General features: G+C 48.3%; 1 protein-coding gene across 2 annotated transcripts in view; it reads left to right on the top strand.

Annotated features, from left to right (window-relative positions):
- cfap54 (cilia and flagella associated protein 54) overlaps positions 1-27232 on the top strand; it is a 763542-nt gene that overhangs the window by 150890 nt on the left and 585420 nt on the right. For both annotated transcript variants that reach the window (XM_038810895.1, XM_038810894.1), the window contains one exon: positions 12435-12538. In XM_038810895.1, the coding sequence (XP_038666823.1) occupies positions 12435-12538 (104 nt within the window). The remainder of the gene's footprint in view (positions 1-12434; positions 12539-27232) is intronic.

Genomic DNA, 27232 nt, shown 5'->3' with positions numbered 1-27232 from the left:
TGGAATAATGGCCTGAATGTTATGGTCAACGGGAAAGAAACAGCATTTGCCGTTCCTCGCGAACAGTTACTGTGGTGAATGAGATTCACACGACATTATAGGTACCAATGTCACTCTGTTCCAAGTAGATCAGAGGTTCTCAACATGTATCAATATTGTAAGAGCAGTTGCACTACCTGACCACCAGGGGGAGTAGCTCTGGGAGTACTCGAGAGTTTGTACTGGGCTCCCCCCTTGGCTCCACCCAGAACTCCTCCCCCTGGAGCTGCTGTATAAAGATCCATGCCACAGAGTCAGCCAGCCAGTTCACCGAAAGTTCAACGGCTAACAGGCTGGCTCTGTTGTAAGTATATTAAAACCGCTATTCTATCCTACAAGCACGTGTCCATAGAATTGTTGGTTCCAACAATTTAATATACTTACGAAACAGTCAAAGTAAATCATGGAAGCAGCCCTCAAGCCTAGAACTCGACCCGCAGGATGCAGAGGCTAAGTAATTTTTTTTCCCACTGGCTGAGATGTTTTAAGGCCTACCTGGCAGAAGCCAGCGCTGCCGGAACAACGGAGGAGCAAAAACTCAGCCTACTGCATGCGAGGGTAAGCCACAGAATCTCCACACAGCTAAATCCGGCCGGTTCTTACACCGCAGCGCTGGCGATATTGGACAAAATGTACGTTAGGCCCATTAACGAGGTTTATGCACGCCACGTGTTTACGACTCGCCATCAGCGGCCTACAGAAACGCTAGCCGATTTTGTACGGGAACTGAACAATCTTTCCAATGACTGTAATTATCAAGCTGTTGCCGCGGCTGAACATAGGGAGCTTGCTGTGCAGGACGTTTTCGTAGCGGGCCTTAGATCTAACTATGTGCACCAAAGACTGCTAGAAAAGGGGCCACAGGACTTAGATACTACTGTGGAGGCTGCTACCACTATGGAAGTCTCCTTCCGCAGCCTCACGTGGTTTCCCGCGGACCCCGCGACCTCATCGTGGACCCCCGACCAACAATCCCCCCAGGCTTATGCCGCACGGCCCCCCAGCTACCGCGCTGCCAAAGCCAGTTACTCTGCTGCCCCAGCCAGCTACTCAGCTGCTCCAGCCAGTTACTCAGCTGCAATAGCCTGCCATTTCTGTGGCCAAAGCCAGCACCCGCGGCAGCACTGCCCAGCCCGATCCGCGACCTGCAGCAGCTGTGGGAAGAAAGGCCACTATGTGTGCCTCACGAGTGTGCCTTGCGAAAAGGACCCCAGTTTTTAACTCCCCAGTAGAGAGAACAAATCGCTCCCAACACCAGCAGGCCCGCGGGGCCCGAAACGCTGCGGCCTACGCCCCGACTCCGCCCCCTCCCGCCACATGCGATCCATGGGGGCCACCATCTTGGCAAACCCCCACCATGCGGCCGGCCACGTGCGACTCATGGGGCCGCCATCTTCCTCGCCGCTCACCACGTGCGATCCACGGGCTCCATCTGCATCTCCATGCTCAGAAAGCTCATCTGAAGACTACGACTTCCCCGGGCACTCATCACGCGGCCCGCAACTCAGCGCAGCGATCCTGCATCAAGCTCGCCAAAACGTACCGGCATCTACTCGACCGGATGCCCACTCGGAAGACTACGACCTTCCCGGGCACTCATCACGCGGCCCGCAACTCAACGTGGTCACCCTAGATTAATCCCGCCCCAAGCACCTACGAAGTTCGATGGCGGAGGTCCAGATCAACGGGTACAGCACGCCATGCCTCTTTGACTCCGGGAGCACCGAGAGCTTTATACACCCAGAGCTGGTAAGATGCTGTTCGCTTCCTATTTTTCCTGTGAGCCAAACTATCGCTCTCGCTTCGGGCTCCCACTCAGTCCAAATCCAAGGACGCACCGTCGCTATGCTCACGATTCGAGGTGCTAGTTATTCAAAATTTAAACTTTATGTCCTGCCTGACCTCTGCGCGCTACTCTTATTAGGCCTTGATTTCCAGTGCAACCTCAAGAGCCTCACCCTCAGCTTCGGTGGGCCCCTGCCCCCACTCACTATCTGCAGCCTAGCCTCGCCCCCCCCCCCCTCCTCTCTTCGCCAATCTCACTCCAGATTGCAAACCAGTAGCTACTCGCAGCAGGCGATACAGCCTACAGGATAGGGTCTTTATCCGATTGGAGGTCCTACGGCTGCTCAGTGAGGGGATCATAGAGGCCAGTAATAGTCCCTGGAGAGCTCAGGTGGTGGTTGTCAAGACCGGGGAAAAATTTTGCATGCTCGTCGACTATAGCCAGACCATAAATCGCTTTACGCTCCTAGATGCGTATCCCCTCCCCAGAATTGCAGACATGGTTAATCAGATCGCCCAATATCGGCTATTTTCCATGGTGGATCTGAAGTCTGCATACCACCAGCTCCCAGTCCGCCCGGAGGACCGCCACTACACGGCGTTCCAGGCCGTTGGCCGCCTCTTCCATTTCCTCCGGGTTCCCTTCGGCGTCATTAACGGAGTTTTGGTGTTCCATCGAGCAATGGACCGAATGGTAGACCAGTACGGGCTGCGGGCCACTTTTCTGCATCTGGACAATGTTACCATCTGCGGCTATGACCAGCAGGACCACGACGCCAACCTCCGCTGTTTTCTCCAGACGGCACAGAAATTAAACCTCACTTATAACAAGGAGAAATACGTTTTCCGCACAAACAGACTGGCCATCCTCAGCTACGTTGTGGAGAACAGAGTCCTGGGCCCAGACCCGGACCGCATGCGCCCCCTCTTAGAACTCCCCCTCCCTCATTGCCCCAGGCCCTCAAACGGTGCTTGAGGTTCTTTTCGTACTACGCCCAGTGGGTCCCTCAATCTGCGGACAAAGCCCGCCCACTCTTTAAGGCCACACGATTTCCCCTGTCTGCTGAGGTGCGCCAGGCCTTCAGCTGCATCAAGGAGGTTATCGCCAAAGCAGCCATGCGGGCGGTGGATGAATCCACTCCCTTTCAGGTTGAGAGCGACGCCTCAGAGGTAGCTCTATCAGCCACTTTAAATCAGGCAGGGAGACCCATTGCATTTTTCTCCCGTACCCTATCCGCTTCAGAACTCCGACACTCCTCTGTCGAGAAGGAAGCACAAGCCATCGTGGAGGCTGTTCGTCACTGGAGGTACTACCTCGCAGGTAGGAGGTTCACCCTCATCACCGACCATCAATCGGTTGCCTTTATGTTTGACAACTCGCAAAGGGGCAAAATTAAAAATGATAAAATCCTTCGGTCGAGGATCGGACTCTCCACCTATAGTTACGATATTAAATATCGACCGGGGAAGCTCAACGAGCCCTCGGATGCCCTATCCCGCGGGACATGCGCCAGCACGCAGATCAGCCGTCTGAAAGCCATCCACGTTGACCTCTGCCACCCAGGGATCACCCGGCTTGCCCACTACATCAGAGCCCGAAACCTGCCTTTCTCCAATGAGGAGGTAAAAGCGGTCACCAGGGACTGCCCAATCTATGCAGAGTGCAAACCGCACTTCTATAGACCAGACATCGCCCACCTGGTCAAGGCTTCTAGGCCCTTTGAACGCCTTGCGATCGATTTCAAAGGGCCACTCTCCTCCACTAACAAAAACATTTATTTCCTCAACATCATCGATGAGTTCTTCCGATTCCCTTTTGCCATTCCATGCCCCGCCATGACCTCCCACACAGTCATTAGGGCCCTGCATAGTGTTTTCACCCTGTTCAGTTTCCCCAGCTACGTGCACAGCGACCGGGGTTTGTCCTTTAATGAGCGACAAGCTGCGTCGGTACCTGCTCGACAAGGGCATCGTCTCGAGCAGGACTACCAGTTACAACCCCAGGGGGAACGGGCAGGTGGAGAGGGAGAACGCGACGGTCTGGAAGACTGTCCGACTGACCCTCCAGTCGAGAAAACTCCAAGTCTCCCAATGGCAAGAAGTCCTCCCAGACACGCTCCATGCAATTAGATCCCTCCTCTGTACAGCGACAAATCACACCCCTCACGAGCGGCCCTTTATTTTTTCTAGGGGCACTACCACAGGGATCTCACTTCCGGCGTGTCTGAGGACACCAGACCCGGTCCTCCTGAGGAAGCACGTCAGGGGGCACAAAACTGACCCCCTTGTCGAAAAGGTGCACCTCCTCCATTCCAACCCAAGTACGCATTCGTGGAGTTCCTGGACGGTCGCCAGGACACAGTATCCCTTCGGGACCTGTCACCCGCTGGATCCAGCCCCCCCCCACCCCCACTGTGGAACCCCTTACCCCGTTCCCTATGCTGCCGCCCCCTCGCGCCCCCGATTCCGCAAGCTCGCCCCACCTGTTCCACTCGCCAGCACCAGCCCGCCCCCAGCGCCCCCAGTCTCCGGTCGAGCCAGAGGTGTATGAAGTTTGGACGAGACCCGCCCCGGAGTCTGCCATCGTACCCCAGCTCTCAACACCCACCCAGCCACTGCAAGAGGCTGCAACTCCGGTGTTCCGCAGATCGAAACGAACAATTCGTCCACCGGACAGACTAACTCTGTGAGCCACCACCCCCACCGGACTCGATTTTTTTCACAGGGAGTGAATGTGGTGAATGAGATTCACACGGCATTATAGGTACCAATGTCACTCTGTTCCAAGTAGATACATGTATCAATATTGTAAGTGCAGTTGCACTACCTGACCACCAGGGGGAGTAGCTCTGGGAGTACTCGAGAGTTTGTACTGGGCTCCCCCTTTGCTCTGCCCAGAACTCCTCCCTCTGGAGCGGCTGTATAAAGATCCGTGCCACAGAGTTAGCCAGCCAGTTCGCCGAAAGTTCAACGGCGAACAGGCTGGCTCTGTTGTAAGTATATTAAAACCACTATTCAAATCCTACAAGCACGTGTCCGTAGAATTGTTGGTTCCAACAGTTACCCACAAGCATGTTCAATGCATCACCTTGAATCCTCACTGAGACATAGAGGCCAAAGTATTCCAGCCCTTCTCGCCGCCCAGATCTTCTGATGGTGATCCCCTTGTGGCATATTCCCCAGTAATGGAGGGTGCAGAGCCTGCAAAGTCCTGTACACATCGGCGGGACTGGTAGATGCTGCCAATGACGGCTGCTTCCACCGCCAGAAAATACATCACGGTAGGTGTGCAAAATCCCTTCCCAGAGTCTAAACCAGCAAGTATAAAGTAGGAAATATAAATTACATTAAAAACATGAATGTAAAGCAAAATAAAGGTTTGACAAGACGAATGGGATTAAGAGGGATAGTTACAAGAGATGGGTTGAAAAAATAAAAGAAATAATTTTTATTGTAAAAAATCTCCAACAATAATTCACGTTTGGAAGAATGAAACTTCAGTTCATAAGATTACATTTTTGGGGCCAGGGAATATTTAGCAGCAATTATTATTTAGCATCAAATTAAAAATTAACTTCCTCCTGAATGCATCAGCCTAAATTCCTTTGGCATCTTCACTCCCCCACTGATGTCCAACCCCCATGCCCCCGATATCTGCCAACCCTCTCTGATGTCTGAGTACACCTTCCGATATCTGACTACCCCTCCATATCTGACTATCCTCCCCATGTCTGACTACTGCCGCAACTTCTGATTACCCCCCGATGTCTGACTGTCCCCGATATCTGACTACCTCCCGGATGTTCCAATGTTTGACAACCCCCCCAATGTCTGAATCCCCCCCGATATCTGACTACTTCCCCCCCCCCCCAACTGATGTCTGACTATCCCCCCGATGTCTGACTATCCCCCTAATGTCTGATTATTCCTACGATGTAGAACTTTCCCCCCACTAATTTCTGACCACCTACGTCCACTGATGTCTGACCATCCGCCTTTTGATGTCTGACTACCCCCCATAGCTGAATAGTGTTCCACCCCCATGTCTGGTTCCTCCCATGGATGTCCAATTTCCTCCCCACTTCCCCTTTCCAATGATTGACTCTTCCCCCCCCCCCAATCACCCCAATGTTAGAAGCCCCACTTCCATATCCTGTTCACTTCCCATAGACATTTACCTTCTCCCGGGTCTGTTATTTTCAGCGACCAAAACGCAAGACCAGGGAACAACCAAGGGTAATCATAGCCAAACTGCACCGGTACCAGGACCGGGAAAGAATCCTGCGCTGGGCCAGGGAGTCCAAGAGCTGCAGTTGGGAAGGACATAGACTCCGGATTTACCAGGACATTGGGGCTGACCTGGCAAAGCGCAGGGAAGAATTCAACAGGGTGAAAGCTGCGCTGTACAAGAGCGGCGTATGCTTTGGAATGTTGTACCCAGCCAACCTCTGGGTCACATATCAAGGCGTAGAACACTCTTTTATGGGCCCTGCTGAAGCAGACAAGTTTGGCGCAGAGTGCGGGCTGAACCAGCGACAACAGGAGAGGCGGTGAAGGGCCCCAGGCAAAGAATGGCAATACGGCAGCTACCCAACAAGGTGCGGGGCGGGGGGGGGGGCAGGGGGGGTTAGAGAAGAACCTCTCCCCTCCCCCAATGCATCCTGATCGACAAACAATGAGCCGCCACCTGAGAGACCGTCGCAGGTGGGAGAAAGTGGCCCACGTGTACGAGCGAGGGCAGCAGCAGCGGGAAAGCGAAGTAACAATCAGGACGTGTAGGGTAGGATGGGGAAAGAACTGACAGGAAACACAGAGAGTGGGCTGGAGAAAAATGAGACAGTAACTCCTGGGAGGAGGTCACCACATTAGCAGGAAAGCTAATGCCAGGAGCAGGCAGCAGATAGAGGCCGCGGCGCACCCCCAATGGAGGGGGGGGGGGGGGGTTGTGGGGGGACACCAAGCTGACTGCGACGAGGAGGAAATGGGAAGAAGACTTGGGGTTCGACAGTGGGTGGGGATTCTGGAGCGAAACACTGCACAGGGTCAACTCCACCTCCACATGTGCAAGGCTCAACCTAACGCAGCTAAAAGTGGTTACACAAAGCATACGTAACAAGAACGCGAATGAGTAGATTCTTTTCAGAGGTGGAGGACAGATGTGAATGGTGTCAAGGAGGCCCGGCCAACCACGCCCACATGTTCTGGTCTTGCTCCAGACTTGCTGGGTACTGGGCAGCCTTCATTTGGGTTACTTGAGGGTTACAAGGTAGCAAGGAACGAGCTAAAAAAAAGGGCTTAGGAGAGCTAGGAGGGGGCATGAGAAGTCCTTGGCGGGTCGGGTCAGATCAAGAAAACCCCAAGGCTTTTTACTCTTATGTGAGAAATAAAAGAATGACAATAGTGGGAACTTGTGCATGGAGTCAGAAGAGATAGGAAAGGAGTTGAATGAATACTTTACTTCAGTGTTCACCAAGGAGAGGGGCTATGTTTTTGAGGATGAGAGTGTGATACAGCGGGTAGGCTGGAGGAGGTAGATGTTCTGAGGGAAGATGTATTAGCAATTTTGAAAAACATTAGGGTTGACAAGTTCCCTGGGCCAGATGGGATATATCCTAGGATTCTTTGGGAGGCAAGGGATGAGATTGCACAGCCTTTGGCTTTGGGTCCTCACTGTCCATGGGGATAGTGCCAGAGGATTGGAGAGTGGAGAATGTTGTTCCTCTGTTCAAGAAAGGGAATAGGAATGACCCTGGTAATTATAGGCCGGTTAGTCTTACTTCGGTAGTCGGTAAGTTAATGGAAAAGGTCCTGAGGGATAGGATTAATGACCATTTGGAAAGATGCAGCTTAATCCGGGATTGTCAACACGGATTCGTGAAGGGTAAGTCTTGCCTCACAAATTTGATTGAATTCTGAGAGGAGGTAACTAAGTGTGTAGATGAAGGTAAAGCAGTTGATGTCGTATACATGGCTTTTAGTAAGGCGTTTGATAAGATTCCCCATGGTCGGCTCATGAAGAAAGTAAGGAGGTATGGGATAGCGGGAAATTTAGCCAATTGAATAAGTAACTGGCTATCACATAGAAGACAGAGAGTGGTGGTGGATGGAAATTTTTTAGATTGGAGACCAGTTACCAGCGGTGCACCAGAGGGATCAGTGCTGTGTCCTCTGCTATTTGTAATTTTTATCAATGACTTGGAGGAGAGGGCTGAAGGGTGGGTCAGTAAATGTGCTGATGACACCAAGATTGGTGGAGTAGTGGATGAGGTGGAGGGCTGTTGTAGGTTGCAAAGAGACATTGATAGGATGCAGAGCTGGGCCGAAAAATGGCAGATGGAGTTTAACCCTGATAAGTGCGAGGTGATTCATTTTGGTAGGACAAATTTGAATGCGGATTAGAGGGTCAGCGGCAGGGTTCTGAGGAATGTGGAGGAACAGAGAGATCTTGGGGTTCATGTCCACAGATCTCTGAAGATTGCCACTCAAGTGGATAGAGTCGTGAAGAAGGCTTATAGTGTGTTAGCGTTTATTAACAGGGGACTTGAGTTTAAGTACCGTGGGGTTATGCGGCAACTGTGCGGGACCCTGGTGAGACTACATTTGGAGTGTTGTGTGCAGTTTTGGTCACCTCATTATAGGAAGGATGTGGAAGCATTGGAAAGGGTGCAAAGGAGATTTACCAGGATGCTGCCTGGATTGGAGGGTAGGTCTTATGAGGAAAGGTTGAGGGAGCTAGGGCTTTTCTCATTGGAGTGAAAGAGAATGAGAGGCGACTTAATAGAGGTTTATAAGATGATGAGGGGGATAGATAGAGTGGACGTTCAGAGACTATTTTCTCGGGTGAATGTAGCTGATACAAGGGGGCATAACTATAAGGTTCAGGGTGGGAGGTTTGGAGGGATGTCCGAGGTAGATTCTTTACTCAGAAAGTAGTGAGGGTGTGGAATGGACTGCCTGCTGTGATAGTGGAGTCGGACACTTTATGAACTTTCAAGCGGTAATTGGATAGGCACATGGAGCACACCAGAATGACAGGGAGTGGGATAGCTTGATCTTGGTTTTGGACAAAGCTCGGCACAGCATCGAGGGCCGAAGGGCCTGTTCTGTGCTTTACTGTTCTAAGTTTTATGTTCTATCGTTCCTCAAATAACGAGACCAAAACTGAACACAATACTCCAGACACTCTGGAGGACCTGTCGAGGACGGTGGATCCAATTAATGTGGGGATTGACCACGTGCAAATGAGGCTGGAGTCTCAGAGTCAGGCGATCCAGAAGGTGGAGGAGATGGTCAGAGAGCACGAGGAGCAGCTCATTTCAATGGCAGCCATGAGGGGGTGATGCAGAATATTCAGAGGTGGCTACAGGAAAAGGTGGAGGATTTGGAGAACCGATCCTGAGACAGAACCTGAGGATCGTGGGGCTGCCGGAGGGCAGCAGGGGAGCGGACGCTGGCTCGTACATGGCCAAGATGTTCGAGAAGTAACTGTGAGAAGCGGCCTTTGAACAGCCCCTGGAGGTGGACCGGGCGCACGGGACGCTGATAAGGAAACTGCAGGGTAACGAGCCGCCAAGGGCGATGGTGGTGAGGCTGCAAGGAGGTGGGCCAGGCAGACGAGGCGATGTACCTGGGAGGGCGGTGAGCTTCGAGTGTACCAGGACTGGGTGCGGAACTGGCCATGAGTAGAGCGGGGTTCAACAAGGTGAAGGCTTTAAGAATGGGGTGAAATTTTATGCTATACGCAGCCCACCTCTGGGTGACTGACATTGGCTGTGAACTTTACTTTGGGACGCCAGAGGAAGTAATGGAGTTTTTGAGGGACAATGGACTGGCAGGAGAAGGAGGACATTGCAATTTGGATGAGGTGTTCTTATTCCTTTGGGGCAATTGTCCTGTGTTCTTCAGTGGGGATGGGTGGTGGCTCTTTTCTTTGTTTTTGGCCGTTGTATGTTGATGTTGTTATTTGCACCAGAATAGTGTTTGAGCGGGGGGGGGGGGGGGGGGGGGGGGGGGAGATCAGGGGGGGTAGGATGTGAAACGCCATGGGTGTGGGCTGCCAGGCTAGCTGGGCGGGCTACTTCACGGAAGCGCAGTGTAGGGGTGAGTGAGAGGGCTGAATGGGCTGGTCAAGAGGACTTGCGTGTTTGCGCACCTGAGGAGCCCAAAGGCGGATTTGGCATTTCTACAACGCAAATGAAGATTGGGATCAAACTAAGCTTAGGAAAGGGTGGGTAGGGAAGGCATTTCACTCTGCATTGGATTTGAAGATGAGGTGGTAGGGGTTTTGAAGGGTAGCTTTTGAAGTGGGTAACATAATAGCAGACTTCAGGGGGATGTTCGTTCTGGTGAGTGGGAAATTGGAAGGGATGTTGGTGGTATTGGTAAATGTTTATGCCCCAACTGGGATTATGTCGGGTTTTTGAGGCGTGTGCTGGGGAATATCCTGGACCTGGACTCACACCGTGTGATAATGGTTGGCGGGGGGGGTGAGAGGATTTTACTACAGTCCTGGAGCTAAAATTGAATCGGTCGAGTCCAAGGTCGGGGAGAGTATCGGTGGTGGCTTGGGAATTGAGTGGGTTTATGGAATGCATGGGAGGGATGGACCTGTGGAGGTTTGGGAGGCTGAGGGCGAAGGTATTCTCGTTTTTCTCCTATGTGCACAGGGTGTACTCGCGAATCAACTATTTTGTGTTGGATAAGATGTTGTTGGGGGTGGTCGGTTCTGAGTACTTGGCAATTGTAGTTTCGGGCCCTGCGACACCTTGGGTAGACTTGCAGGTAAATTGGGTTGGGGGAGGGAGGGCAGCACCAAGCTGTGGGAGGCATTGAAGGCGATAGTGAGGGGGGAGTTCATTTTGTTACGGACACATAGGGATAAGATGGAGCGGGTGGAGATGGCAAGGTTAGTGGATGGGATCTTGCAGGTGGATAGGAGGTATTCGGAGGCCCTGGAGGCAGGGTTGTTGAAGGAACGGCAGAAACTGCAGATTAAGTTTTGGTTGTTATCCATGGGTAAGACAGTAGGGTAGTTGAGGAGTGCTAAGGGGGTGGTTTATGAATATGGGGAAAAGACGAGTTGGATGTTCGTCTTGGATGTTCCAATTGAGGAAGCAGGAGGCAGCGAAGGAAATTGGGAAGGTGAAGGATAGAGAGGGAAGGTGGTCCTGGTGGTGAATGGGGTGTTTGGGGATTTTTATAGGAGCTCCCTGATGGGATGGAAGCAATGAGAAGTTGTTTGGAGGGGTTGGAGTTCCCGAGTGTGGATGAGGACCTGGTGTACGGGTTGGGAGCTCCCATTGGGCTGGTGGAGGTGTTGGAGGGTATGGGGGCGATGCAGGCAGGGAGGGCCTCGGGGCCCAGACAGGTTATTTTTTCAAAACGTTTTCGGGGGACCTGGGCCCCTGCTGGTATCGGCGTTTAATGAGGCGAGGGAGCAGGGGGTGCCCCCTCTGAAGTTATCGCAGGCCTCGATCTCCTTAAATTTAAAGAGAGACAAGAATCCGGAGCAGTGTGGGTCCTACAGGCCGAAGTCTCTGTTAAATGTTGATGCCAGGTTACTGGCCAAGATTGTGGCTTCAAGGATTGAGGACTGTGTGCCAGGGATGATAGGGGAGGACCAGATGGGGTTTGTTCAGGGGAGGCATCTGTCGGCCAACATCAGGCGGCTGTTGAATGTTATAATAATTCCCCCGGAGGGACGAAGTGTGGAGGTGGTGGTCGCCATGTATGCGGAGAAGGCCTTCGACCGGGTTTAGTGGGAGGTGCTGGGGTGGTTTGAGTTTGGGCAGGGGTTTGTGGATTGAGTCTGGTTATTGTACCATGTAGCGGTAGCAAGTGTGTGGACGAACCGGGTGAGTTTGGAATATTTCAGGCTGCCTCGGGGAACGATGTACATTTCCGACCCGTTGGAACGTATTGGGAGGATTATGAGTATTTTGGAGGAACTCGGCTGGTTCTCGGGGGTACAAATTGAATATGGGGAACATAGAACATACAGTACAGAAGGAGGCTATTCAGAAGGTGGTGTGTTAGCTCTCCCGAATTTAGTGAGCTATTATTTGGTGGCGAATATAGCTATGGTTTGGAACTGGTTAGTGGGGGAGGAGTCTGTGTGGGAGCAGATGGAGGCAGCCTCTTGCAGGGATACGAGTTTGCAGGCACTGTTGATGGCGCCTTTACCATTCTTGCCAGCCAGGTACTCCACAAGCCCGATGGTGGTGGCGGCCCTAAGGGTGTGGGGACAGTGGCGGCAGCACTGAGACTGGAGGGGGCCTCAGTTTGGCACCGATCTGTGGGAATTTGCAGCCCTGTTGGCTTGTTTCGTAATTTTGTTTGCTGTGTAAACATATCTATGCCTCAATAAAATACTTTTCAAAAAAAAGAAGGTAGGTGTCCTGTCGGAGCAGGGACCGGTAGGCCCAATGTCCTCCTTCTGCATTGTTGGGATTCTATTGTCTATGTCTATGTTTTTGCATTCTAAAATGTTGGTATTAGCTTACCTTTGGCTATGGTTAAAGGTAAGCTATGACTTTGGGGTTTTTCTTTCAGCAAATAAGCACATTCGTTATTAGATTTAATGTCTTATTATCATTTGAAATACTTGACAGGTAATGCTGCTGCACATGAGATTCAAAGTGACACTGCAACATCGACACAAACTGCAGGGATAACCATACAAACAGAACACTGTTCTCCAACAAACATTTTAACGGTGAGTTATAATATGAAGCTGTAAACAGAAGAATATAAAATAAATAGGAATGATAAAATATCTCTGACTAATCCAGACTCTATCCTTAATTCCACTCCTGCAACCTTTCTGGATCAGAATGGGACTTTTGCTTGAAAGGTTATAACAGGTACAGCCCCTGCTCATTGTGAATGTGTTGGTGTTAATGTGATTTGCCTGCGATATGTGTGGTAAAACCGAAAAGGTAAGTAAAGTAATCAATAAAAATAAATATGAAATCTTACCGAACAACTTTCAGTCAAAATTGTTCACAGCTAAATCCAGAATCCCATTATTAAGATAATTGCATATTAAAGGTGCAAACAGCTGAATGAAATAGCTTGAAGACCCAAATAAGCTTAAATCAGGAGAGCTTTTTAAATGTGTAAGTATAGAGTAAAAAATAATAAATTGTCTGAAATATTTGGCTTACCTAATTTGTTGTCAGTGGCACTTTTGCAATTGACTCCAAGGGTAAGAGAAAATGATTTGTGCTATTTGGCTAACACAGCTGTCTAAGCATAGCCGTGTAAATGTTGGAAACAATACTGCATCCATTGCACTTAATGTACAACTCAAAGTGCAAATGTTAAACCTCAATATGTGTCTAATATATGGGTTCCAATGTTTTTATTCTCAACTGTGCCTCAGTAGTAGTAATCTCGATTGAATTACAAGGGTGAATTCAAGTTCCACCCCAGAGTCTTGGCGTCAAAATTTATTATAATTGACTTACTTGCACTGCTCAGTAAAAGTTCTTGTGGTTATTTGGTTCTTGTTCTACCTTGTCTCTGCATTAGTGGTTGGGCTTCTCACAGTAATCATTAGCCAAGGCCTCTGAGGGTAGCTCTTGTCTCTGAAGAGGCATCTGTTTTCACTCTGTGGGGGCATGGACACTTTTGGGAACTGTGACTGTTTCAGAATGAAGATTTCATGGCACTTGCTAGGATTATTTGCAGAGACACTTTTTTTTAGAAAATATTTTATTGAAGCATTTGTAATTTTCAGTTTAACACATTAATATTTCTTAAACAACCGCGCGGGCCAACACACATAAAGAAAGAAAAAAAAAGAAACCTACAGAACAACGCCCCCTACTTCCCTCGCTCTATTCCCTAGCTACCCGTAAACTATATTCTGTATCCTGTTGTAACATTGCCATGCCTCCTGTCTCCCCCCCCCCCCCTCCCCCCCAAATATGTACATGGTTTGCCGGGCTACCCCCACACCACCCACATCTGTCCTCCACCTCCTTAAAGAACCTGCTCACCCGGGCTACAGTCATGTGGGCCCTGTGGACCACCTTGAACTGGATCAAGCTAAGTCTGGCACACAACAAGGATGAACGGACTCTCATCAGGGCTTTTTCTCACAGCTCGAATTCTATCTCCTCACCCAGCTCCTATTCCCATTTGCTCTTCACCTCCCCTTCCCACTCCATCAACTCCTTGTATATCTCCGACCTCTCCAACCTTTGTTTTTGACATCACCTTATCTTGTAACCCCCTCAGGGCCAGGTGAGACCTGCCTCCGGACAGAATTCTGTACCTGGAGGTACCGAAACCCGTTCCCGCCCGGCAACTCAATCTCCTCCTTTAGTGCCTCCAAGGTAGGGAAACCCTCCTGATTGGATAGGTCCCCAAATCTCTCAATCCCTGCCCGCCGTCATCCCCTATAGCCCCAATCCAGTCTCCCGGGGGCAAACCGGTGATTGTTACAAATCGGTGACCACACTGATCTCATGTGTTGCCTTCATTGCCCCCACACCCTAAGGGCTGCCACCACCACAAGACTCGTAGATAACGAGCCGGCGAAAACAGCAGGGTGCTGTCAATAAAGCCTCCAAACTCATATCCTTACAGGATGCCACTTTCACTCGCTCCCACACCGACCCCACCCCACTACCCCCTTCCTGACCATCGATATGTTGGCCGCCCAGTAATAGTTATGTAGCCACCTGGGTTGGCCACTTCCTGACACAAAATGGAAGAACGCAAAGATTGCAGGGTAAAATGGACATTGGCAAAGAAACCAGCAGTCTGCAGAATCCCCTGTATTCTAGCTGCCACAGAAACCCGACAGAATTGTAAGTAACAAGCTGCGCATATTAATGAAGCGATTTACGGTGATTCCCAGGCACAATGGACACAACAGTTAAACATTCTATGGAAGGCCAGACATTCCGGCGCCAGTAGAGTCTAAGACAAAGGGCACCAATAAGGTGTAAGGAACCGCCCGGTGATCGAGGAACGGCCCCGTTATTGGGGAAATTCAAATCAATCGATTGGGAAGAGACCCAATCGATTGCAGGTTTATAGAGGGTCCGCCCTGAAGGATGCAAAGCCCCTGGGACCTATAAAAGTCAGGTCCCAGGACTGATTCGTTCTCTTAGCCGGCCCTCCCAGCAGAACATCTTAGCATCTCTCGAAGAACCTTGAGAAGGAGAGGCCTGGTCAGCAGCCGCCATCAAGTAAGTGTCATACAACGCACGCTACGAGAGTAGACACTTCTGACCCCTTTAGTCCACACTGACTGGAAGCCTGCGGATCAAGGACAAAGCAAGAGGCCATTGTTCCCTGATCCGGCAGTTCCCTTACTCCAGATAAGTATTGGCCTGTTAGTGGTAGGATTGGCCTAGTCTTGTAGTTTTATATGCATAATTAGTACATAACTATTATAATAAACGTGTCTTGTTTGAACTTACTAACTGGTGTATTGAGTTATTGGTCTGAACTTGAACTTGAAACTTGTGGCGGTATCTTAACGATACCTGCCGACTCTAGAGCTAAGCAATAAAACAGAGCCAAATTGAATGTAAAGCACACTCACCCAGAACGAGCAACAGTTGATAAAGCTCGGGAGGGCCAAGCCCCCCTCTCCGCATCCCCGTTCCAGGAGTGCCTTCTTTACTCTCAGACTTTTATCTGCCAAACAAAACCCCGATATCACCGCGTTCATTTTCCTGAAAAAAGCCTTTGGGATAAAAATCGGAAGACATTGAAAAAAGAAGAGCAGTCTCGGAAGGACCATCATCTTTACCGTCTGGCCCCTCGTGGCCAGCGTCAGCGGGAGCATGTCCCATCTGCGGAAGTCCCTTTTCATTCGATCGACCGCTTTGCCGAGATTCAACTTAAGAAGTGCCCCCAATCCTTAGCCACTTGAATCCCCAGATATCGAAAACTCCTCTCAACCAGTTTGAACGACAACTCCCTCACCCTCCTTTCCTGCCCCCGTGCGTGGATCACAAACATCTTGCTCTTTCCTATATTTAACTTATAACCTGAAAATCGTCCAAATTCTCCTAGTATCTCCATAATTTCGGCCATCCCCCCACCGGGTCTGTGACATAGAGCAACAAATCGTCCGCATATAGAGACACTCTGTGCTCCACCCTCCCTCACTATCCCCCACCAGGCATTTGATGATCTAAAGGCCATTGCCAAGGGTTCTATGGCCAGGGCAAACATAAATGGGGAGAGCGGACATCCCTATCTTGCCCCCCTGCAGACACTAAAATACTCTGACCGGACTCGGTTGGTTCTGACATTTGCCACCGGAGCCTGATATAACATAAAACATAGAACATAGAACATAGAACGATACAGCGCAGTACAGGCCCTTCGGCCCTCAATGTTGCACCGACACGGAAAAAAAAACTAAAGGCCATCTAACCTACACTATGCCCTTATCATCCATATGCTTATCCAATAAACTTTTAAATGCCCTCAATGTTGGCGAGTTCACTACTGTTGCAGGTAGGGCATTCCACGGCCTCACCACTCTTTGCGTAAAAAACCCACCTCTGACCTCTGTCCTATATCTATTACCCTTCAATTTAAGGCTATGTCCCCTCGTGATAGCCACCTCCATCCGCGGGAGAAGGCTCTCGCTGTCCACCCTATCTAACCCTCTGATCATTTTGTATGCCTCTATTAGGTCACCTCTTAACCTTCTTCTCTCTAACGAAAACAACCTCAAGTCCATCATCCTTTCCTCATAAGATTTTCCCTCCATACCAGGCAACATCCTGGTAAATCTCCTCTGCACCCGTTCCAAAGCTTCTACGTCCTTCCTATAATGGGGCGACCAGAACTGTACGCAATACTCCAAATGCGGCCGTACTAGAGTTTTGTACAACTGCAACATGACCTCATGGCTCCGGAACTCAATCCCTCTACCAATAAAGGCCAGTCCCAATCCACAAATCCCCGTCCGAACGCAAACCTGCCTAAAATGTCCCATAGATACTTCCACTCCACCCGGTCGAAAGCCTTCTCCGTGTCCATGGCTACTACCACCTCAACATCGCGCCCCTCCACTGGCATCGTTATGACATTAAGAAGCCGTCTACTATTGGACGTCAGGTGCCTGCCCTTCACAAATCCCGCCTGATCCTCCCCGATTACCTCCGGGACGCAATCCTCTATTTGAGTGGCAAAGATCTTTCCCAGCAATTTAACATCAACGTTCAGCAGGGAAATTGGCCTGGACGATCCACAGTTCTCAGAGTTCTTATCTCACTTCAAGATGAGAGAAATTGATGCCTGTGGTAGAGTTGGGGGGAGTACTCCCAGCTCCCGAGACTCATTAAAAGCCTTAACCAGGAGCGACCCCAGTAACCCAGAGAACTTCGTATAAAATTCCACTGGGAATCCGTCAGGTCCAGGGGCCTTCCCAATTGCATCGGCCCTAACCCATCTACCACCTCCCCCAACCAAATTGGGCCCCTCAGGTCTTCCACCAACTCGTCATCTACCTTTGGGAACTCTAGCCTCTCTAGGAATTTATTCATACACTCCTCCCCGGCTGGAGGTTCCGACTCATATAACTGACTATAAAATTCACGGAACACGTCATTAACCGCCCCCGGGTCTATCACTACCTTCCTTCTCATATCCTTTATTTTCCCTATTTCTCTCGCCACCTCCTGCTTCCTCAGCTGATGTGCCATCATCCTGCTAGCAGCCCGGCATCTAATCTCCAATGTGAGCACTGAAACTTTCCCGTGCTTGCCTGTAGGTCTACCCAATGTGGTGCATTTGCTGAGTAACCAGTGTCCTCCACCCCCGCTAACTGTTTTATTGAGTACAAAGAAATCTATCCTGAAGTATACCTTGTGAACATGGGAGTAAAATGAATATTCCTTGCTCCTTGGCCTCCCAAATCTCCACGGATCCACCCCTCCCATGTGCTCCATGAACCCCCGCAATTTCTTCGCCATCGCTGATACTTTCCCTGACCTAGCCTCAGATCCAGGACCGTGTTGAAATCACCCCCCATAACCAGCCGTTGGGAGTCCAGGTCAGGGATCATTCCCAGCACCTTCCTAACAAACGTGACATCATCCCAGTTTGGGCAGTATATATTTACCAGCACCACTGCCATTCCCTCTAGCTTCCCACTGACTGTAATAAATCTACGCTCCCGGGTCTGCCTCTATCCTCCCCATCTCAAATGCCACCCTTTTGTTAATCAGGATGGCCACCCACTTTGTTTTAAAGTCCAGCCCCGAATGAAACACCTGTCTAACCCATCCCTTCTTCAATTTGAATTGGTCTCCCAGAGACGGGCTGGGTAGAGCAGTCCAAATTTTATGTCTTTCGCATACAGGGCTGCCTTGACTTTATTAAAACTCACCCTCCTCTTTGCAAGCTCTGCTCCCCAATCCTGATCTCTGACTCTTCCCAGGTGCACCGTTTTGTCTGCCGAGTCCACTTCATAATACGTTCCTTATCCAGGAACCTATTCAGCCGTACCACAATCGCCCTCGGGGGCTCATGACCCTGGGGCTTGTGCATAAGAGCCCTTTGGGCCCGGTCCACCTCCCAACGGCTTGGGGAACGAACATTCCCCCATCAGCTTCTCCAGCATCTTCCCCACATACGCACCAACATCTGATCCCTCCTTTCCCCATGGCAGACCAACGATCCAGATATACTGCCTGTGAGAACGAATGTCCAGGTCTTCCACCTTCTCCAACAGCCGCTTCTGCTGCTCCTGTAGAATATCAATTTCCATTGCCATCGCTGTGGACTCCTTCTCTCATTCCGTCGCCTACTCCTGCAGCTTTTGAATGTCCTGTCCCTGAGTCTTCACTTTCCCTCTACCTGGTCATCCACCCCCTTAATCAAGGCCACTGCCTGGATCAGGTTCTCAGCACACTCCTTGTGATGCTGGGCGAACTCCCCATCCAAGTATTCGACCAGCTGGTCCATTGTCCATTGGGCAGACGTGGATGAACTTTGCCTCGTTGTCATTGAACCCACTGTTTTCTGAGTTTTGTTTCCATCCATCTTTTGATTTCTTCTTTACCGACTATTTTTGGGCGCGGTTCCATAAATTGGGGGTTGCCTCCTTCTCCTCTCACTTTTTTAAAATAAATTTAGATTAGCCAATTATTTTTTCCAATTAAGGGGCAATTTAGCGTGGCCAATCCACCTACTCTGCACATTTTTTTTGGGTTGTGGGGGCAAAACCCACGCAGACACGGGGAGAACGTGCAAACTCCACACGGACAGTGACCCAGAGCCGGGATCGAACCTGGGACCTCAGCGCCGTGAGGCGGTTGTGCTAACCACTAGGCCACCGTGCTGCCCTTCTCCTCTCACTTTTATCAACTTATATTGAGAAATTCCCACGAAAATCCAGCTTAAAATCCGTTAAAAGACCACTGGAGGAGAGAGCCGCTAAATGTGTGACCGTTCACTCCATGGCCAGCACCGGAAGTCCTTGCATAGACTTTCGTGATAATGTTCTGGTAGTCATATTTGAACAGAACATAGAGGGCATGGATTCCATCCTGATTGATGAATACCACATGTATGCAGTTAAGGTTTTCTGTACCTGTGGTAATCCAGCCACTGCAGCAGTTGCAAAAGTTACCTGTGTCTGATTGGTCTCATCAGTGTCATGAGAGACATAAGTGGTGACCTTGGCATTGTGGCCTTCGTCATTTGTGGGTGGCAAAATGTCAGATCCCTGTGGTGTTTCAGCAGATTCCTGTCACGAGGCTGAGGCAAAGAAATTCAGGAATGTGGTGACCTAGTATGCCCTTGATAGCCACTCACAATATGTATCACATCGCCCTCTTGGAAGAAGGTGTTGTTGCACTCGGCTGCAGATCTCAGCGATGAATTGCCATGAAAGTCTGAGGCACTGTTTCTCCATCATGTTGAGGACGCTGGTCCTCTGTCTATGCTGAAAGGTATTTCTTCCTTTCAACTGGAACTCTGTGTCAATCCTTGCTGCCCTGCTAAGTGCATGTGGCCGTGGAGAAGGCAGCTATTGTTGGCATTGTTGCTGCTCCTGGTGCTGCTTTGTCAACCTAAAATTGTAAGAAATAACAGTATGCCAGTCAGCCCTTTGAACCTAATTTGCCATTCAATAAGACCACAACTGATCTGATTGTAGCTTTAAGTCAACCTTCCTGTCGGCCTCCCATAACCCTTGGCTCGGTTGTCTTAAATGGGAGACTCCTTATTTTAAAATTGTGCTCTCTCATTCTAGAATCCCCCACGAGGGGAAACATCCTCTCAGCATCAAGCTCCCTCAGAATCTTATGTTTCAATAAGAGGGCGAGGCGTAGTGGTAATGTCAGTGGGCTAGTAATCCAGAGACTCGGGCAAATGATCTGGGGGCATAGATTCAAATTTAAATAGTGGAATTTAAATGAAACTAAATTTTAAAGAATTCTCAGTGATGGTCACCATGAAACTAAATCAATTGTTATGAATACTCATCTAGGTCACTAATGTTCTTTAGGGAAGGAAATCTGTTCTCCTAATTCTGTTGGGTCTATATGTTACTCCAGACCCACAGCAATGTGGTTGACTCTTTCCTTCTCTCTTGAGGGAAATTAGGGATGGGCAACAAATCCAAATGTACCTAATGTACTGATTTCTCTTTATCCACTGTACTTGTTACATCCTCAAAGAATTATAATATATTTGTCAAACTTGATTTCCCTTTCATAAAACCACGTTGGCTCTGCCTGATTGAATTAGAATTTCCTAAATGCTGACTACGACATCCTTATTCATGGATTTCAGCATTTCTCAATGACAAATGTTAGGGTACATTAAATATATGGCACAGAAACAGGCCATTCATCCCAACCACGCTATGCTGGTGATAATGTTGCACTTTTAATAACTAACTCTACCATCATATCCTTCTGTTCCCTCCTCCTTCAAATGGTTTTATAAAATGGCCTTAACTACATCTATACAATTTACTTCAACCACTCCCTGAGGTAGCCTACAGCTATGCTCTTTCCCACAAGAGGAAACATTCTCTCTGTTTCCACTCCGTCAACATTTTTGTAATATTAAGTACCTCTGTTTGGTTACCCCTGAAACTTCTGTTCTCAAAAGAAAACAGACCAGGTGTGTTAGCCCTTTCCTGATAGGTATCGGGTTACCATCCCAGTTGATGTTATTACTGGACGGAAAGATCCCAGAATGGAATCCTGGCTCAAAAGACCATGGGCGGGATTCTCCAATAATGGGGCTATGTCCCCACGCCGGCGTGAAAAGCGGCGCCAACCACTCCGTCATCAACAGTCCCTGATAATGGGGAAATCTCCCCTTCCTAGGGGGCTAGGTCGATGCTGGAGTGGTCCCTGCAGCTCCAGCCGGCGCGGAACGGCCGCGCATGCACAGGGATTCTCTTCTCCGCGCCGGCCCCCGAGCAATATTGCGGAGCCCAACAGGGACCTGGCGTGGAGGAACATAGGCCCCCACGGAACCAGCCTCCCAACCGATCGGTAGGCCCCGATCGCGGGTCAAGCCACTGTAAGGGACTCCCCAGGGTAGGATCCCCCCACCACCCCACCCCCCCTCAGGACAGCCCCCGCACACACACCTTCCAGGTCCCACCGTGTGGGACCCGCGTAACCCACGCAGGCGGGACTCGGCCTAATTCGGTGGGCACTCGGCCCGTCGGGGTCCAGAGAATCGATGGGGGGTGCGCTTTCAACGGCCCCCGACCGGAGCGGTGCGAATCCCACGGACGACTGAGAATCGGCAGGAGAGAATTGGGAAGCTGGCGTTGGGGCGGCGGGGTGCGATTCTCGCATCCACCTAGCATGGGGTGGGATTCTCCGACCTAGCATGGGGTGGGAGAATCCCGGCCCATTACGTTTACTTTTCTTTGCACAAAACATGGAAGAACAGAGTAACAGGACAACTAATTAGTTTTAACAACAAGAAAACATTTATTAAACATGGAAAATTTGGATTATTATACAATACTCCTTTACTCCCCCTTTATTTTAACAATTCTATACAAATTTTAGGATTACCATGGATTACAAAGTACATCTTAAGTTACAATGGTCTCATTTCCACAAAGTTCCTTTAAGCACACAAGATGACTGAAATCAAATACTCACACTCCACTCTGAACCCACGTTAGTGACTGTGGTTTTCCACTCAGAACCCCCCGCAGATGATTGCCACATGAGAGATTCCAAACTCCACAATGTTTTAAAATTTTCTCTCGTAATAATGCTTTTTCTTAGTGGTTTATATTCTGAAATACAGGCCAGGTTTTGCAAATGACTCCTTTAAACAAAACATCTGCTCTAATTTTAACAGCGAATTCCGTCCAGGATTTTAGACCATCCTCTTTAGGATTTCTTTGTCTTTCTGCAAACACCTCACAATTGCTTTAACTCTGCATTCCCAATCTGTATTAAAATTACATCAGACGTTTGCGTTACCTCTGACGTCTGCTGTCTCACTTTAAATCTAGTTACTGCGATTGTCTCTTTAACTCAAAACCCTTTGTTTATTCCTTCTTGAATTCTTCTGAACAAAAACTCTCTTCTATTAACTCCTGTCAACTTAAACATTGTTTCTGTCCCAATTCCCTCAGTATCTGGACTATAACTTGTTCCTTAGGAAGCATGCATCTTTGTAACTCCTTTGTTCTGTCCAGCCTCTCCTGGAAGAGTTGAGAGATGTTCACTCCCCCGTGTCCTCTCTCCAACAGTAATCAAATTCAGCTAAAACTAAAACTTCAGTGTTTTCTTTTAGCTTACAAGGGTAAGGTACCTTCCAGTTGCTCAGCAACACTGGCATACCTCTGCTGGCCTATTTATTCTTCATGCTGTAGCCCTCTCTAAGCACAATAGAAACACAGTTGGAACTTAACTAACCCCCACACATACAAACACCTTTGGCCAACATGAAACTAACTATAGGTTTTACCCTTCCAGGCACAGAAACATCAAATTAAACATACTTAAAACTATATCCTTTTTCAAATGTTTATCAATACAAATATGAATCCATTTAAAACTACCATTGTTTTCCTGATAATACCCATACATTGCTGGTAATGTCCTCTGTAAATCTTCCCTGCAACTTCCCCAGTGTCTCTATATCCTTTTTTATAAAATGGTGACCAGAACTGCGTGCAGTATTCTTTAGTGTGATCTTATTTTTAAAATTATTTTGCAAAATGTGGATGTCGCTGGCTAGGCTAGCATTTATTTCCCATCCTTAATAGACTTTGAGATGGTGTTGGTGAGTTGTCATGTTCAGCTGCTGCAGCCCATCTGTCGTAGGTACATCCACAGTGCTGTTCGGGAGGGGGTTCCATGATTTGAGCCCAGCTTCAGTGAAGGAACGGTGATATATTTCCAGTTCAGAATGGTATGCAGTTTGAAGCAGAACTTGCAGATGGTGGTGTTCCCGTGCATCTGCTACCCTTGTCCTTCTTAGTGGTAGAGGTTGTGGGGTTGGAAGCTACCAAAGGAGCAAAATTGCTGCAGTGCATCTTGTAGATGCTACACAGTGCTGTTACTGTGTGTCATCAATGAAGGGAGTGAAAGTTTAAGTGAAAGATTGGCTGGCTGCTTGTCCTAGATCGTGTTGAGCTTCTTGAGTGGGAGCTGCACTCATCCCATGAAGTGATTATACTCATGATTTGTGCCCTGTAGGTCAGTGCTTCTCAAACTATCTGATGTGGCGGACCGGCAGTTTTTTTTTTCAATGTGCCAGGGACCGGTGAGCGAAACAAGCCAATCCAGCTGGGGGTTCGGGGGGGGATGTGAACCTCCAGAAATTTTTTTGAGATATGTCTTATTGCAGGGGCATTTTGAGACTATCTGTACTAAACATGAGAACATGATGTCTTATTCATTCTAAGGCCAGTCATCATTGATGTAACAAGTCTTCCCTGTGTGCCAGGGACTGGTACCATTTTGTGCCATATAATTAATTGTTTACAATCCGACAAAATATTATTTGAACATACGTAGTAATATTCATTTATACCGGAAAAATATAATGGATATATAATAAAAGGATCTTATAGAAACATTAAAATTATGATGGGAATAGATAGGATAGATGCGGGCAGGTTGTTTCCACTGGCGGATGAAAGCAGAACTAGGGGACATAGCCTCAAAATAAGGGGAAGTAGATTTAGGACTGAGTTTAGAAGGAACTTCTTCACCCAAAGGGTTGTGAATCTATGGAATTCCTTGCCCAGTGAAGCAGTTGAGGCTCCTTCATTAAATGTTTTTAAGATAAAGATAGGTAGTTTTTTGAAGAATAAAGGGATTAAGGGTTATGGTGTTCGGGCCGGAAAGTGGAGCTGAGTCCACAAAAGATCAGCCAAGATCTCATTGAATGGCGGAGGAGGCTCGAGGGGCCAGATGGACTACTCCTGCTCCTAGTTCTTATGTTCTTATGTTTTTATGTTCTCAAATGAAATGAAAACGCCTTCTACCTCATTTTCGTCAAACCTTGGCAAAGCTTGGGCATATATAAATGAGATCCCCAACAGGTCTTCGACTATTACGCTCTTTTTCACTATCCTCATCACTATCATCCAACTATATGTTTCCCTTTCCGTCTGCCAATTTTAACTGACTGTCATGTTTCACAGCCATTTTCTGAAGTTCAAACTCCCTCTCTTTATCTTTTTACCTGATCTGTATCTTCCTTTCTTTTTCTTTTTTCTGTAAGGGCTTCTTTCTTTTCTCCTTTCTTTCTCTTCTTTCCTTTTTCCTCTCTCTCTCACTTCCTTTTTTTCCTTTCTCTCATTCGTATTCAAGCCGCTTTAATTCTTTCTCATGTTCCATTTGTTTAATTTTCAACGGAGTGTTTGCCATTCCAATCAATCAAACGGCATCTCAGGCAACTTTAAATGCTTAACCACCTTTTCGCATTTTGCCCGCTAATGTTCACTGCAATGCTTTTTCCAAATCTAACAGCCTGCTTTTAGTCTCTGTCGGTAAGGTACTGCGTGTCACCGTCTCCACCCCCACCCCAACAATTTCTGAGCCTCTGAAAGAGCCATTGTCCACAAGACACTCCCCACTTAAACTAAAAATACCACACCGGAAAAGCAAAAATACTTCCTTGTCTTAAGTTCAAAAAAGCCAATCCAATAGATAAACTTTTATCCCCCTCGTGCCCCCAATTGTTATGGGAGAGGTGTTTTCAGAACCTCAAAATGTATGAAGGAGTTCAGCCAAACCACAACTTTAATCTATTGTTGCTTTTTAAGCACACGGCTTAGTCCCCAGGTGTGGTACTACAATTATGGACACGTGGTGTTTAAAAGAAAACAATGCTTATTCCATGGACTCAAATTAGCCTTTTAAATTAACATGAGATCTTTTAACACCCCTTAAATCAAAGATAACCCCGAAAATAATACAACACAACCCAATCCTGCAAACTGTTTCTTTACACAGACAAAAGACTTAACAAATCTTTCAAGCAGAAGCACATTAGATTTATATTCATTACTGAGACCGCTTTACATTTCCCATTTCACCAAATAATTAAGAGATAGTGCTTCATGGCACAGTTCGCCGGTAATGCAGCTCACAGCCACACCCAAGTTTTGCGCAAACTGAAACTAAAAAAAACAGAAGCTGAAGTGAGCTCAGCTCCCCCCTGTGACATCACTTCAATAATTTGATCAGCTTCCTTTCTTAAGGGTAAATTTCTTAAGCATCCAATTATTAAAGACACTCTCACATGACCCTATTCTCAAAGTAATCCCCGACTGAAACTTCAACCATTTGGCCGGGCTCATTACCCAACACCAGGTCCAATTTGACCCATTCCCGAGTTGGACTATTTGTATACGGCTCCAGAAAACCCTCCCGGATGCTCCTTCCAAATTCTGCTCCATCTAGACCTCTGATACTAAGTGTATCCCAGTCAATATTGGGAAAATTAAAATCCCCTATCACCACCACCCTGTTGCTCCTACATCTTTCCATGATCTGTTTACATATTTGTACCTCGATCTCAAGCTCGCTGTTGGGAAGTCTGTAGTACAGCCCCAACATTGTTACCGCACCCTTCCTATTCATGAGCTCTGCCCATATCGCCTGACTGCTCGAGTCCTTCATAGTGCCCTCCTTCAGCACAGCTGTGATATCGTCTCTGACCAGTAACGCAACTGCTCCACCCCTTTTTACAGCGCTCTCTATCCCGCATGAAACATCGATATCCTGGTGTCCACAAGTAACAGTTGAAGTCATATTGTCAATATGTCCTTGAACTGTTGTGATGACCTTTCGAAGGATTCTAAATCTGCAGAACTAAATTCACAAGGCCGCACACAATTTATTGTGTCACAAACATAGGGCAGTCGTTTACGGATGTCTTGCATGTTTCCTCTGTTAACGTGTTGCCGCAGTTTCCTCTCAGACTCCTGAAGCCATAGTGTGCCCCTCAGAGGATTGACTTACCTATAGTAAGGAGGAACTTTCAGCGAGTACAAGTCAGCATATCCACTGTTCGGGACAAAAGAGAAAACATTATTGGCACGCCAGCATGAACATTCTTACCCTTGGTTACAGTTGTCGTATCCCTGAAGGTGAAAATCGGATGTGGTGACTGCATTGGGAGTTATTGTCCCCCAACGTGAATGGAATGCATGAACATAAGAACATAAGAACTAGGAGCAGGAGTAGGCCATCTGGCCCCTCGAGCCTGCTCCGCCATTCAATTAGATCATGGCTGATCTTTTGTGGACTCAGCTCCACTTTCCGGCCTGAACACCATAACCCTTAATCCCTTTATTCTTCAAAAAACTATCTATCTTTACCTTAAAAACATGTAATGAAGGAGCCTCAACTGCTTCACTGGGCAAGGAATTCCATAGATTCACAACCCTTTGGGTGAAGAAGTTCCTCCTAAACTCAGTCCTAAATCTACTTCCCCTTATTTTGAGGCTATGTCCCCTAGTTCTGCTTTCACCCGCCAGTGGAAACAACCTGCCCGCATCTATCCTATCTATTCCCTTCATAATTTTAAATATTTCTATAAGATTCCCCCCTCATCCTTCTAAATTCCAATGAGTACAGTCCCAGTCTACTCAACCTCTCCTCATAATCCAACCCCTTCAGCTCTGGGATTAACCTAGTGAATCTCCTCTGCACACCCTCCAGTGCCAGTACGTCCTTTCTCAAGTAAGGAGACCAAAACTGAACACAATACTCCAGGTGTGGCCTCACTAACACCTTATACAATTGCAACATAACCTCCCTAGTCTTAAACTCCATCCCTCTAGCAATGAAGGACAAAATTCCATTTTCCTTCTTAATCACCTGTTGCACCTGTAAACCAACCTTCTGTGACTCATGCACTAGCACACCCAAGTCTCTCTGCACAGCGGCATGCTTTAATATTTTATCGTTTA

The sequence above is a fragment of the Scyliorhinus canicula genome, chromosome 11, assembly GCF_902713615.1.
Source record: "Scyliorhinus canicula chromosome 11, sScyCan1.1, whole genome shotgun sequence".
Taxonomy (NCBI): Eukaryota; Metazoa; Chordata; class Chondrichthyes; order Carcharhiniformes; family Scyliorhinidae; genus Scyliorhinus; species Scyliorhinus canicula.
The sequence above is the reverse complement of the archived record's forward strand: the minus strand, read 5'-3'. Positions and strand labels throughout refer to the sequence as shown.